Below are 14,643 nucleotides of genomic sequence, written 5' to 3' on the forward strand. Positions count from 1 at the left end.
TCTATATTTTTATATTTTTCAATTCGTCTCGACGAGACGAAGGTTAACCCCAAAAATTATGACAAAAAATTAAACAAAAAATTATGAAAAATGAAAAATACAAAAATAAATTTTAAACTTATGAATTTACAAAAACACAGCCTTAATATTTTTTTTTTTATCGGCACGCAGCCTTGACGTAAAATTTCTTCATGCAACGAAGAGTACCACTTACGTTTTGTAAGGAGAGTTGGCCATCTAAACCCTCCTTTGCATGAGTCAATGAGCGTTGGACAACCAGAGAGAGAGAGAGAGAGAGAGAGAGAGGGGGGGGTCATGATGAGAGAGAGAGAGGGGTCATGATTAATCAATTAACTACGGTATTACAGAATATCAAGGCACGTATGACGAGTCGGATTATACATGTTCGATATTTCTGCAGAAATAATCAACTCATGAAACCTAAAAGCTTAAGCTACTATTTCCTATGAAAATTTTATATTCATCAAAAAATTAATTGGCAATGAGTAAAGAGATTCCAAATGTTATTAAATGGTCATCCATTTCACTCTCAAGTAATATCAGACTCTATTTTCTTAATATCCCCCCTCACATGCAGCTGCGTTTGAGGTCTGTCATGCGTGGCTACTTTTTTTTTTGGGTCTTATTATCATGCAGTCTTTTGTTGGTCTGTCATTGTGGAATTTGAATTATGAATTTTTAAAATGTGGGGTGGAACGGACCCGCACTGATACCATATGAAAACTTAATTTATATCCATCTCAAAATCAATTAGCAATGAGTGAAGAAGTCTTAAATGTTATTAAGTGTAACGGCCCGCCCTAGCTGACCTGCTAACCATTCGTCTAACCGCATAGCTTAAAAGATTGACCTCAAGTTATACCGGTGGGCATATCTTTATAAACCATTTTAATTATGTTTCTCTTTATTCCCGATGTGGGACTCTTACCCAGCCATACGGTGGGTTCTCACATTATCTATCTACCTAGCTACCTAAGGTAGGATCCGATTCTGACCAGTTCGTGAACAATGCATCCATGGAGGTTTCATGTTTTTCCAGCATTCCGAGGTCACTTACGCTTTGATACCAATTGTTGTGCTCACACCCAGAACCTCAAACCAAACACACACCACACAAAAGAGATTGAGAAGAAAAAATTCGATATAAATCACATATGCAAAGCTACAAAAAAATTCTCCGAGAACCACTGATTCCTTTTCTGGGAGCCACACACCAGCTCCCCACACTAACCTTTCCCTCACATGGTTGCACCACTCACCCCCCTTAGGATCCACAAGAGACATATTTCCCTCACATGGTTGCACCACTCACCCCCTTAGGGTCTACAATAGACATATACAGGGAGACTCCAAAAAAATTACACACAACACTCATAATTATGAGTGTTGCGCAAAACCCCCCACCATCACGGGTGGATCCCAACAATAGTCTCTTTGTTCACAAATTTTGGATGGAGGATACGTAATTATTTGTACAGTTTTTTATTCCCTTCTTCATTCACCAGCAAATCCATAGTATACGATAGATATCTCATAATGTTTGTCAGTCACTCAAGCTTGATGCATCACAGTTCAACCTTACACGAATGTATCCGTGTTCAATGAAAATCACTGCATTATAATAAGGTAAAGATAAACAAAAAATGCTATTGTCGACCAGAAAACCAGATTCTCTCTAAAATATTACACCTAACTCAATGTACTCTGACCATTCTCATCTCCTCTTCGTGTTATATGTTTGTCTATCCCCATTAGACAACTTGTATGACATATAACAGGTTCCATGGAATGAGTTGTCCAAGTTTTTTAGCTTTTGAATGAAAAATAAAAGGTGACTTCGTATTTGACTGTTACCTTTTGGATAAACTATTATCCGAACCTTTTTCTACGCCGATCTCAAACCATTGGCTTTTAATGGCGAGACCTCTAACCTTCTTCTTCTTCATAAGCTCCTTTATGGTGTTTTAAAGTAGGCTAGGCCATGCCCAAGAAATTCAAAACAAACCCTAATCAATTGAAAATTTTCTTGCCGCCCACCACCGCCAAAAACACAGATTAGACAGCCAACCACCAAACTGCAGATCAGCCTCCGCGCTCACCACCTTGCCGCCATTGGCCATCCCAAACGGAAACTTCCCGGCATAAACAAACCATTTGCTGCTATGGGAGCTCACCTTAGCCGTTAGGCAAAACCGAGGCACCCAACGATGATCACAATGGGAGCCATGCCACCCATGCCGTTAGGCAAATGGAGAGATGTTAGTTACTCTGACATAGTATCACGTATCTTAAGATACATTTGTTGGAAGAGTATGAGTTTCTATTATTTAGTTGGACAAAATTTGTGGAAGAGGGAGAATGTTAAATGGCTAGAACTCATCCCTATTTACATACTACATGGAAGACTCTAGTATAAAGATATTTTCATAGAATTACATAGAATTACACATGTGACTAATTTTCACTTAAAAAACTCTTGATATTTCACACAGATATTCTAGAGCTTTAAGAGCTAGATATTTTAAAGATTCTAAAAACTAGATATTTATATCTTCTTCAATAATATCTTCTATCTTTGGATTTTGTTGACTGGAGCTTTGTCAATTGGACTTGTTTGGACTTAATTTTCTTGTACCAAAATACTAAATTTAGTTTATACTTCAACAATGTTAATTATAATTAATATACAATTAAAAAGTAGATACACATAATAATACCAACAAATTATGCTTAAATTTTTTAAAAAAAGGTTTTTAATATGCAAAATTTCAAGTGTTTCAACTGAGGCCTATTACATTAAGGTTTTCTGTTTCCTTTGTTAAGAAAAGAAAAATCAGGCAAAACACGATCGAAAATATAATTCTTTCTATCAAATGGTTTGAACTTTGAAGGTTTTATCTATCGGCACTCTCTTTTTGTTTGTTTATTCATGTGAAGTTACTAAATTAGCTTTGCCTCTTGAATTACTCTTTCCACATGGAAGACAAATTTAGTACTTTCACATGAATAAAAATAAAAAGAGAAGGCCAATAAATAAAAAGAGAGTGTTAAAAATTTAAAATTATTTCTCATTAGTAAATAAAAATATAGTATGTGCACACACTTTCTTTCTTATGATTAGGAGGATTAGGAATTAGGATTCAAATTAGTACTACTAGCAAATGAGTTGTCCCCAAATTACTTTGTTCCCTTTTGTTTTATCTGAAAACCAAAGAAAGCAAAATACACCTCCTACCTTTGACATTTCGCTCCATTTTTGCCCTGCAAAAAGAAGAGACTTGAGGGGTTATTTGAACGAGATTTCTTCTTGATCCTATCCTCGATCTGCTTCGAAAACTTTGGCGCTCGAAATAAGCCCTAACTCTCCTTTGGTACTAGTCCTCAGCCATCTTCCTCAAGAAATAATCCAACCAAGCCCTAATTTATTCTTTCCTGCGTTCCAATGCAAAGATTCTGACCCCCATGTCCTGTACTTGGCCGTGAAAACCTCATCGATGTCTGACCTAACTGCCAAAAGACCGTGGAAGATAAAACCCTAACTCCATAACGGAATCTGAACATGGATGCGAAGGACATCTTGGGATTGCCCAAAACTCCGTTGCCTTTGCCCCAAGAAAAGAAGTCCAGACCCCAGAAAGATTCTCAACGAAAACCAGATGGCATTTCGCGCGAGGTTCTCTCTCTCTCTCTCTCTCTCTCTCTCTCTCTCTCTCTCTCTCGTTGATGTGCTTCAAGTGTTGGAATTTTCCTGAAATTGTTGGTGGGATTTCAGGTATACGCCCTTACAGGTGGTTTGGCACCTCTCATGCCTGCAATCGATATTGCTCAACTGAAGCGGCGCATTCAATCGGAGAACGAAAAGGTTGGTGATCCTAGAACTTCAACACATGTTTCCCTATTCATACTCTTCTCTCTCTTTTTTTGGGTAGTTAGTAAGCACAATGCTGGGATTTTAGATGTGTTCGAAGAAGATTTGGGTGAAGTTAGGGTTTGGTAACATAATTCCCCTTCCTTTTACTTACTATGTAGAAGGAAAGATGCAAAAGCATATCATAAAGAATATTTACCCGTTGAAATTGGGATGATTTAAGTTTGGTGCAGCCCACGCACAAGTTCATGAATGCGATTTAGTTTTTTCCTGAGCAAAGATCCCGTGCACACTTATAACTGTGCAGTTATGCTCTTATTCGTAGTTGGGAAGGGGGAAGGAGTCTATGAGTTCAATTTCTTGTCATTGATATTTTATATTATATTAGTGTGTTTGCATTTTCCATTCTGCATGCTACTTAAGGTTGTTTTGCAACTAAGTTTTTATTTTCCTTCAGATAACGTGGCAGTGGCTTCCATTTACAAATTCTGCTCGAAAAGATACTCTGCAGCTGTACCACTGGGTATGTTTTGTACTTCTCTGTACAAGATATTGAATCATTAGTCAGAGGGCATTGAAGAAACTTTTGCGCCGGTTGTGTTTTTCAGGTCAGAGTAGTAAATGCTGTTCCTCCAACAGGTGACTATTCGTTTGCCAAGTATAACAAGGTAGGTGTGTGAGTACATTCGCTTGTTTGTGTAGCAAAGGACTATTTACACGAGTACATTCATATATTTGTGCGTAAAATTCCATAATAGTCTCATGTTATTTGTGAATTGCTATTCACTTCATTTCTTCTTTGCTTGCGTATTTGTCACAACTCCATTTGATCCTTTTACTGACGTGGTAACCTTTGTGTGGTGCAGTCTGTCGACCTTGTCAAGTACACAGATGAGGAGTATGAAAAGTATTTGACTGATCCTGTATGTAGCACGTTAATATTGCTTCTTTTTTAGTTGTTGCAATTGAGCTTGTAAAATTGCTTCTGATTTTTTTAGAGAGATGAGTTTATTTATGGTTCTTGTCTATAACATAAAGAGGAAGAGGTCCTAAATATTTTGATGTCTAAGAATAACTTCTTTGCTCCTTCGTTTCCTTTAGGTAGTTTTTTGAGGTATGATATCACTTTGTTTATTTGCATATGCTAGATGTGGACCAAGAAAGACACTGATCAACTATTCGACCTGTGTGAACGGTTTGATCTCCGGTTTGTTGTGATTGCTGATAGGTTCTCATCATCTCGGACGGTGGAGGAATTGAAGGATCGTTATTATAGTGGTATTTTTGCCGTCTTCTGTTGTGTAATCCTTGTCACTGTCAACTTTCGAGTTTTAGTTTCAGATATTGATCGTAAGCTTTCTAGGATTTTAATCTCAGTGAAACTTCTTATTGTTTCTTTGTTAATGGCCCTATTTGTAAGCAGTTTGTCGAGCGATCTTGCTTGCTAGAGCTGCATCTCCTGGTGATGTTTCTGGACACCCTCTTGTTAAGGTTTGACGACATTGTGGTGAAGTTTTATGCTAAAATACTACTTTCTGACTTTTTCGTCTCCAGAATTCATGTGATGTAATCCCCTTTAGGTGATTATGTCTTTTAGACTCCTAAAATTTTTCTCGTTGATGTAGGAACCATACAATGTTTCCCATGAGATTGATCGCAAGCGTGCATTGTCTATGGTCCTTTCTCAAACAAAACAGCAAGAGCGCAAGGATGCTGAGGTTTCAAATTTGCCCTCTCTTACTAATCCAGCATATTTTTTAACCTTCTTGAATGTTCTTCACTCTTTATTTGACCTCTACGCTGTAGCTTATCGCTGTTTGTTTTTATTTGTGTTTTTTAGGTTCTTGCCGAAGCGAAGAGAATAACGGACTCCCGCATGGCTGCAAGGGTAAATCTAATTATGGATTATCTATTTTGTTCTTTTTGAGAGACTGTACACTTTGGTATTACAAATGAAGGGTGAGATGTATTTGTTTTAATTTCGGTTGCCTCGGGTTCCATGACTTCAAGTCGTCAGCTTAATACATTATCACCGAGTTCTCATTTGTCGATGAACTGGCTACAAGCCAAGCCTACAACCTTGTGAAAGGTTGACTATTTTTGGATTAACTGCCATCGTTAACTATTCGGATTTGCATTTTGAAAAATCTCGCCTTCATAATACTTAGGGTAACCTATTGTTCTGATTTTTCTGTGTGTTCTGAGTTATTTATTGCCATGGGCCAATTTGTGAGAGTTTGGGGTACTTATGTTAGACTATATAACGACTATTCTCTAGTTAAATAAAAGTGAGGAATTGGGGTGTGATGCGTTTCCACCGACTGTTTTCACTCGTTGTTCACTCGACATTTGCTGTGGCTACTATTGTCCATATAATAATGAACCATTAAACTTTTTATTAATTTCCCCTTTCGTGTAGCCAGTGTACGACAGCTCATTGAGAAAGTTCATTACGATTTGGCAGCTTAGGATCCTATTTTGAGTCGGGGAGTGGCTCTGAAGAAGGTGGGAACATCAGGGAATCTAGCGGGGTATTCAATGACGCATTTAGTTTTCGGCATTATGTAAATAGGAGAAACAGAATAATAAGAGGCTATTTTGGGTGCAGCAGATACTATCCGGGAAGTGTTTATTTTGTTTGTGCTTTTTAAGGTTGTTTTAGAGTTCTACTGTTGAAGAACTAATGGGGAAGAAGTTGCAAGGCTTTGAAGTTAAGGAAATTTTGAGGAGAAAAACTTGACAGATTTTTATTTTCACCCTAGCAAATCCTAATCTAGTAGGAATTGGATTCTCAATTAGAAAACCCATTAAACTACCCTTGACCTACGAGAAAAGGTTGCCACCCTCATGTATAATGTAAAACTAAGTGAGCATAATTCGATACCCTGTTAGCTAAAACCTGATTACACAGATTCCAATGTTCCAAGTGGATCACATCGTTGAATGCATGCCATATTAAAGTTTGGACCTTGGATCTTGTACACCTTGGGTGGTTGCTGCTTGTCTATATCAGTATCTTTCAATTTTATCTTTCTTTATAGTCTTTGTATGAGCACTAGAATCCGAGTGTCTGCTCTATTAATGATCGCATGAAACCAAGAAATAACCCCTTACGTGCGAAATTATCGAAGATCTCCTTTAAGATCAAAGAATTCCATCGAATTGAGATTAGTTATCTGTTTTTCCTGTTCTTTCAGAGTGCTGAAGAGTCTGAGTTGCCAGTCACATCTAATATTGGTCCAGAAGGTACTGAGAGGGCTATTGTTGCTGTTGATACAGCATCACCTTCGTCCAGTGCTCAGTTTGCTTCTGGAAATGTTACACCTCCAACATCAATGGCAGAGAGTGCCTCTGTTACAGCTTCTCTTCGCGTGGTATATATGCTTAGTTGAATTTGTTTGTGATTTCTTATTCTCTGTCCTTTATTTTTACAAAAAAGGAAATGAGAGAAAGCAAAATGAAAAACCATTTGCAGATTTTGGCCTCTTGTGGCTGGGGCAAAGTTTATTTAACTATTGGTTTGTGCCTCTATATATATTTTTTTAGTACATGTTTCTACCTTTCTTCTCATTGTTTTTTCAATTGCATTTTATTGTTCCCCCTTGATGGAAACTGGGAAGGTGTTTTGGTCCTTTTGGTCTCTGATATCTAGATTGTTCAAAGAACCTGCCTCTTACAACTGCATATATTTATGCATCCTTACTGCACATCTAAGCTGTTAAAAAAGTCCTATATGTCATCATTTTGGTTTTTACGTTTGGAAAAAGAAAAAAGTTGAATAGCCTTACTAATCTAGAAAGTTTTCAGCTCCGTGTTTACACGAGAACATATGCACTTGATCAAATGGTACAAGCTGCAACCTCATCTGCCGGCCTTCGGACTATCAAGCGGGTTGAGCAAACTTTACAAGATCTTGGGGTTTGTTTTTTCTCCCTTAACTATTTATTTTACTTGGTTTAACTGTCTATGTCATGTCAGCATGATTTTGTTTACCTAGAGAGTTTTGGTAGTGTCGTTAATGCAACTTCTTGAAAATATTCACTTAAACATTTTCTTCCATTAGAATGTTACTAAACAAACAGTTATTCGTTTCTTTTGTAGGTTAATTTGAAGCCAAAGGTTCCAACAAAGGCTGTATGTGCAGAGCATCTTGAGTTGAGAAAAGAAATACTTACTCTACTAAATCTTCAGAAACAGGTATTTCTTATTGAGATTCATTTGGTTTGTTTTGTAGGCAATCCGTCTTTATGATTCAGTTTCAAAGGCATCTGAATATTTCCAAGTTATTTGGTTTGTCATATCCTCCTCCAGCGCGCAATGCACCCACCCATACTCCTAACTCCACCATCCACCTATGTCACTCGCCCTTCTCTTATGTTTTTCTACTAGAGTAGACGTTAATTGGCAGAAGGGTGTGTAAGTTGTGTTGTACATTTTTGACCCTTGTTGTTTGGTAATCAGTTGCAAAATAAGGAGGCAGAAGGTTCATCTTATCGCGAAGGTTCATATACTGAAGCACCAAGCACGCCTAAGGTCCGTGTGTGATTTTAGATCCCATTTATGGATGTCATACATTAACATGCAAACTTATAGACAGTTGTGAGAATATGCTTACCTTCTATGTGTGTGAAAGTTTGGTTGCTTTACGTTAACAGCGGTTGCAGCGTGGCGCTGAGCAGGACCGCACATTCATTCCTGATCCGATAAGTTTTGGAGGTAACATTTCAAGTGAAAACCTTGTTCTGTCTTTTATCTGACCTTATTTGTATTCTACTTTCCCTTTTCGTTTGTGTTGGTCATGTTCAATTTCATGGATGCAACCAGTCTTTGTATTATTCCGTTAATCTCAATGTCAAATGGTGATTTCAGGGGAAAGAGTTGTTAAAAGGGACCAGAAACGCAAGGTACAACCTTGTTCTGTCTATTTCATGTTTCTCAATGCATTTCATTCTTGGGTTCCCCTTTGGCTTCATAGTAGTGTTCCTCGTTGGATGGCTTCATAGTAGTGTTCCTCGTTGGATGTAACTTTCTCGACTATTTTTGTCTTTCATAAGGCACCTGGAAGGTTGTCCGAAGCTCCATCATCACCGGCTCAGTCTAATAAAAGGCCTCGAAAGTTAAAGGCTTCAGATGGATAGGTAATGCCCCGGTTGCATTCCCCAGGATTTGGAATATGGTCTGATTCATTTGATCAGTCTGGCATTTCTCTGGTTCTTTTATTCAAATATTTACTATATCAAGACGTGTTGTGGAAATGCTCAAATAGGCAAGTGTCAAAGCGGCAGCATCGATCTCTAGGGCATGCAAGCATGGCATTAGCAAACAGAATGAGAAGCTCCTACCTGTATTTTTGTTAGCAGTGATGGTATCATGAAAGTGGCAGTCAAATCAGTTTCCTGCTATTGCGACATTAGACATCTGAGCCTATGATGTGATGCGATGTGCGCAAGAAACAATGAAAATGGACAAATTCTTTTAGGCAGTATCTTCTATGGTTCAGGAGATGGGGCTCCAGTTGTAAAAAGGCGGTTTCCTCGTGTAGGAATGTTGGTTTGATGCTGCTATATATAAACCAAGTTGTTTGGGCTAATTCCAGTGCATTTTATTTATTTCGTATTCAGCTGTTTTTATCATAAAAATCAAAGGTGTTGACATCTAATGCCGTCTTGAGCTGGTGTTTTGATATTACACTCTGGGGCTGAATTTTTAAGCTAAAATGGTTTGATTCGGTGTGGAAACTCTCTTATGAGTACAACATTTAATTTGGCTGATTGTTAAGCTGCTTCATCACAAAGGAGCCTTAACGTTTTCTTGTCTGCAATGCAACTAGTAGAACTGATGCAGGGAAGAGAGAATGGTCCAAGGAATTGGATCTCTCATTACATGTTCACACCCAATGGTTTTAAGGCTCGACTGGTCACCTCATGACAACGGCAAATATTTTCAAATTGAATACCACACAAACTTGCTTTCTACAGTAATAGCCTTGACAGTTTTTTTCCAAAAAAAAAAAAGCCTGAATAGTTTGTGGCTATTGTTTCATTGTCTTCACTTGAGCTGAAGGAGTTTTGCAATTGTGTCTGAAACAACTACAGGGAAGAGTAGCAGCTTAATGTGCATTAACACAATGATGCATTGTTAAAGTATCTCGGCATTGCTACAGAACACACATTTCAATTCTATAAGTGAAAGTGATGCAGGCTTTGGATTGGTTTGTTATTTCAAAAATACTGTTAAAGAAAAACAAGAAATAAGTGAGGATAATAGCTTGCTAGATGAGGCCGAAACAACGCGATGGGAAGAAAAAAATGTCGTTGGGAAAACATTGTCATATGCTCACACTGCGAAAAGACCATATCAAGATTTTTCTTAGGGGAGTGGACTTTAACAACCTTAACCTTTTTATACCGTCCGCATTATCTTTCCTTTTTAATGTGTCTCACTCAGAATTTTGTGTTTGAGCCTTCTGATTTTCTATGGGCACAAAGTCCTCACAATTTGTCAACCAACATAACATGTGCCTCTTTTTCCTTTTGTTCATTCGGACAAAGAAGCTGTAATAATTTAAGTACGAGTACGAGTATTATTCTGTGGGTTTGGGAGGGAGAAAAACATGCAAACCCTTATCGGTTTGGGGGCCTCGCCGTTTGTTCACAAATTCACACACTATCCAAATCCAAATCCCAAACTCTATTCTATCTCTAGAGTTCCCAAGTTCACAACATATTGCAGCAGTAAGAGAAAGCAAGGCAGACCAACACTCACTAAAACTTGGCCGCTGATATCTCTCTCTCTTTTCGGTTCGGGTTTCTTTTTGGGTCCTCTTATTGATGGAATTCATTCAAGGGTTAATCTCGTGGTATATCAAAATGGGTCGGTTGATATTGGTCCGCTTCACACAAACATCTGGGTAAATTCAATTCCTCGGAAAAAACCTTCTTCTGTGTATGCAAATTGTTGTTGATTGTTTTTCACTTTAGTATATACTAGTAGCTTGTCTTTTGGAACAATGATTAGATTAGACTAATAAATAATTTCCAGGTTCCTCCTTTGCTTGGATTGTTCTACTGTACTGTTGGGTTGATACAACTCTTCTTGGATGAGAAGCTTTTTCCCAACCCAACAGAGGGGGATTTGGGGAAAACTCTGGCCTCTCTACTGTGAGTATCCATTGACTGAATTTTCTGTTTCATTTATCAATTGTAAATTATTTTTCTAATTTCCACTGGTTGAGTGTAGAAAAGGAGTGAATGCCTATGGTCCTTCCCAATGCACACGACTCCTTGCTTCTGGGATGGATAGTACTAGGAAGATTAAAATTGAGCGTAAAATTCGTTCTTTAACGCCTCAAAGAAGTGGAAGGTAGCGTTTTTGTATTTGTCCTAGCTCTCCTATTGTGAGTATTTCTGGGGTTAGTTTAGGGTGTTCCTTGTTTTCTTTGTGGTTTTCCCCTACCATCATCTTGTTTTGTCCCCTGGGGTTGTGATTTGTGAACCAAACCAAAACCAAATCGATCCATAAGACCTAATCTATTTTATTCGGCTACACCATGCCGTTTTTCCATTGAGCTCTATCAAAGACAGCGTGTCCTGTGACTCGTTATGTTTTTGGTTGATAAAGTAATTGAACCAGTTTAATCAGAGCTCGATACATGTTCAAGTCTTTTAAAACTTGTCCTAGATGGCTCGTTATGTAAATCACAGAATCACTAACTTCGTATCCATTTTGTTGAATCTTCCATTTTTTAGCTTGGCTGGATGGACTCATTGTTCTATAGACATTTAAATTTACTCGAGCTTGGCTCTTGATCAATTCAATAAATGATAGTTTGAGGTTGGCTGGCTCGAATGATAAGAAAACCAAGTTTGAAAACATTTTCAAAGCTCCTTTAGATTTCTAGGCAACTTGAACAGCCCGCTCCTTCTTGACTCGCCAAATATTTTGGAGGCCAATGAATGCTGCTGAAGATGTAGATGAATGAGCGTACTGAAATCACTTGGCTACTGTTTGCATGATTGGCTATCTTGCCAGGAAATATGGGTGATTTAATATTGCATACGTACTTGTTTTAACCCAGCGCACTGGTAATATTCATTGAAGTGAGTGCTGAAATGTACAAAGATGGAGTAGCAGACAACATTGAAGCCTACATATTATTTGCCGGAGCTGAGTTCATTTGGTTTTTCCTGGATAAGACCCGTCTGGGATTTGCTCTGGCTTCCATTGTAGGCCTTGTTTGCCCATTGGCTGAGATTCCTATTATGAAGTATGAGTCCATCTTTTTGTTTAGAACCATTTCCATTTATCTGAAAATATTTACCAAACACTGATTCTTACTTGTGCTCATTTCAGATTGTTCCACCTGTGGTACTATCCCCAAGCAAATGTTGAACTCTTTGGGCAGGTAATTAATAGACACTAGCAGATTATTTTGTTTGAATTATGGCTATGGTTTTGGTTTTGTTCCAAAGAACTCAAAGCCAAAGCAAAATCTATCTTTTCATGGTTTCTACTTTGTATGCAGGGGTTAATAACTTGGACACTCACTTGTTATTTTGTTTATACGCCATTCTTGATTAATTTATCCCGTTGGCTGAAAGCATTCATTGGTACTGGAGATGCAAAGGAAGACTCTGTCTAGATCATTAACTTGGGGTTGACACCTCTCAAATTGTATAGAGTCTATTGTAGTTGATTGTAGAACAACAATACCCATGAAAAGAGAAGGTATCTTTTTGTTGGTTTGGTGCTGATTCACTTTATGTCTCGTGTTGTAGTTCTTTGATTGTGTTGTACCAGTTTAATTCATCTTTTTTGGCCTAATCCTACCAGCATTAAACGTTGGTTGCGCGGTAGCTATGCAAGCACCTTGGTACTTCAAAAATCTGGAATCCATTAAAACGTAGGAGGTTCTTTTCTCCATGGAATGTAAGGGCGAGGTGTACATTACCAAAGTGAAGGTGAGTGTCACTGAGCTAGGCAAGGCAATCTAGGACACGACATATGCTTGTCACCGGGTAAGGTAGGACACAACATGTGCATGTCATCAGGTTAGACAAGGCATTGTCAGACTCATCACCAAGTGTTTCTAAGACTACTTCTGAGGAAAAAAAATTCTTTGATCCCTCCCACTTTGCTCTCTTCACTTCAAAGGTGGCAGTCGAAAGACTCGAAAACTTGCATTTTTAGGATGAGCTCCACTCCAAAGGGGTTCTCGGCGTGCAGTCGAAAGACTCGAAACCTAAAAAGCAGATCCTTTTTTTTTTAGGATTAGGACACAGGTGACAGGTCCACAGGGGACAGTTGGAATTGAACTACTTGTATACTATAAATTAAGTAACAGAATGGGGTCCCAATGCATTGAATAGTGTCTCTTCCGTACAAGGGAGGGTGGCTGCTCAAATTTTAATTCTCCTAGCTGAGAGTCTGGGCCCACTCATCCATATTTCATAATGCATGATGATGATGCCCAGTTCTTCAAGGTTATTTGCCATGATTTTTAGAAAATATGTAGACCATCTCTGGCCCTTCTTCATATTTTGACTCAAATTTAAATAAAAGCTTAATTTGGTATGAAGCATTTCAAGAACAATTACGAGTAAAAGCTTCATAAATTGCATGAGTGTACATTTGGGAAGGAGAAAATAGCCTTTCAAGATTTGAGTAACAATTTGAATCTTTCATTAATTTAGTTTGAGTTAAACGCAATTTCGTGTAGGTTGGAGTCAAGGAGTAGAGTGGATTTTAGAACATTTTAATTAAATTTTAGGTTGAATTATAAAAGGAGTAAGGAAAATAATGCTGCATAAATAGGGCCACAAAAAGGAACACATGCTTAAATAATGCGGTTAGTTGGTAGGTAGAGGTCTTTCATGGTTGGTGGGGTTTTTAATTGAAAAGAGAAGGAATTGCTTGATGTGGTTGTTGAATAAATCTCCTAAAGGAAAAGTATTTTTAAGAAATTGGTGCAGGAAAATTGTTATCGAGAAAATTTTCGTGCAATGAAGATAATGAAAAAGGATAAGTATTTTCCTACATGTGTTCATTTGTTAAAAGAAATTTTTGAAAAAGTTAAAAAGAAATAGGTTAATTGTATAGGAAACTACTACAAAAACAATGTTCCTACAACAACACTAGTAGCAACTCTTTTGGAGTCGGTCTATATGGAGTTTTGCTTTGGATGTCACGGCCGAGAGGGCTTTCTTTTCTTTGGATGCTTCATGGACCCCAACTTAGGAAGAACATGACCTCATAGTATTTATTTTGAGGAGGAAAAGGTTGGCCGTAATTGAAACCCGACCCCTCTACAAGCTTCTTTGCCATATGAGACGCACCACCACAGAAACTGATTCTTCTACTCATTAGTTTGGACTGAGCAAGCTAGCTAGTATCCCTTTGATTGTGATTGCTTGAAATTTTTTCATATACTCTTTGAAATTGGAATATGAAATTGTGCATGCTTTGAGAATTGATAGTATGACGAAGTTTTAACCTATTAATCTGTATGGCGAAGGCCTAGTTGAAGACTATATATGCAAGGTAAAAATAGTAGTAGTATCCTTCGATTTTTACCAGCCTACGCTCCCACTTCCCAGGGAGTATATCTAAAAGAAAGAAATGGTGTTCCCCACTATCCATGATTTTACATAAAAGTGGTGTTGCATTGTGTCCTTCAGCATTAATGCTCATAAAATTGAATTCAGGTTATTAGAATAATTGAATGTAGCTATGATTAAGAGAGAGAGAGAGAGAGA

General features: G+C 37.9%; 2 protein-coding genes across 4 annotated transcripts; both read left to right on the top strand.

Moving 5' to 3' along the window:
• Positions 1 to 3,228: 3,228 nt before the first annotated feature.
• Positions 3,229 to 9,627, top strand: LOC131314659 (SWR1-complex protein 4). 2 transcript variants are annotated; one of them, XM_058343458.1, is made up of 17 exons: positions 3,229 to 3,694; positions 3,794 to 3,883; positions 4,347 to 4,412; positions 4,498 to 4,557; positions 4,756 to 4,812; positions 5,038 to 5,167; positions 5,313 to 5,380; positions 5,515 to 5,607; positions 5,730 to 5,777; positions 7,087 to 7,263; positions 7,697 to 7,807; positions 7,991 to 8,086; positions 8,351 to 8,422; positions 8,545 to 8,605; positions 8,759 to 8,793; positions 8,944 to 9,027; positions 9,156 to 9,627. In XM_058343458.1, exons 1-16 carry the CDS (start codon positions 3,581 to 3,583, stop codon positions 9,025 to 9,027), a joined length of 1,362 nt encoding a protein of 453 aa, XP_058199441.1. In that variant the 5' UTR covers positions 3,229 to 3,580; the 3' UTR covers positions 9,156 to 9,627. The 2 variants fall into 2 exon arrangements, with proteins under 2 accessions (XP_058199441.1, XP_058199442.1); XM_058343459.1 differs by lacking the exons at positions 7,991 to 8,086; positions 9,156 to 9,627 and adding an exon at positions 8,124 to 8,179 and having other exon boundaries at positions 8,944 to 9,048.
• A 726-nt stretch (positions 9,628 to 10,353) lies between these two features.
• LOC131314660 (uncharacterized) lies at positions 10,354 to 12,646 on the top strand. 2 transcript variants are annotated; one of them, XM_058343460.1, is made up of 5 exons: positions 10,354 to 10,799; positions 10,931 to 11,049; positions 11,967 to 12,155; positions 12,242 to 12,293; positions 12,414 to 12,646. In XM_058343460.1, the coding sequence occupies exons 1-5, from the start codon at positions 10,503 to 10,505 to the stop codon at positions 12,528 to 12,530; spliced, it is 774 nt and encodes a 257-aa protein (XP_058199443.1). In that variant the 5' UTR covers positions 10,354 to 10,502; the 3' UTR covers positions 12,531 to 12,646. The 2 variants fall into 2 exon arrangements, with proteins under 2 accessions (XP_058199443.1, XP_058199444.1); XM_058343461.1 differs by lacking the exon at positions 10,931 to 11,049 and having other exon boundaries at positions 10,657 to 10,799.
• Positions 12,647 to 14,643: the final 1,997 nt, after the last annotated feature.

The sequence above is a fragment of the Rhododendron vialii genome, chromosome 13a (genome assembly GCF_030253575.1).
Source record: "Rhododendron vialii isolate Sample 1 chromosome 13a, ASM3025357v1".
Lineage (NCBI taxonomy): Eukaryota > Viridiplantae > Streptophyta > Magnoliopsida > Ericales > Ericaceae > Rhododendron > Rhododendron vialii.

What these genes read in the sequence shown, in the direction of transcription:
- LOC131314659 (XM_058343458.1), top strand. Translation starts at nt 3,581, where the DNA reads ATGGATGCGAAGGACATCTTGGGATTGCCCAAAACTCCGTTGCCTTTG. An exon ending in TTACAGCTTCTCTTCGCGTG is followed by an intron (nt 7,264 to 7,696) that starts GTATATATGCTT and finishes GAAAGTTTTCAG; the next exon opens with CTCCGTGTTTACACGAGAAC. An exon ending in TACTAAATCTTCAGAAACAG is followed by an intron (nt 8,087 to 8,350) that starts GTATTTCTTATT and finishes TTTGGTAATCAG; the next exon opens with TTGCAAAATAAGGAGGCAGA.
- LOC131314660 (XM_058343460.1), top strand. Translation starts at nt 10,503, where the DNA reads ATGCAAACCCTTATCGGTTTGGGGGCCTCGCCGTTTGTTCACAAATTC. An exon ending in AAAACTCTGGCCTCTCTACT is followed by an intron (nt 11,050 to 11,966) that starts GTGAGTATCCAT and finishes GTTTTAACCCAG; the next exon opens with CGCACTGGTAATATTCATTG. An exon ending in ATGTTGAACTCTTTGGGCAG is followed by an intron (nt 12,294 to 12,413) that starts GTAATTAATAGA and finishes CTTTGTATGCAG; the next exon opens with GGGTTAATAACTTGGACACT.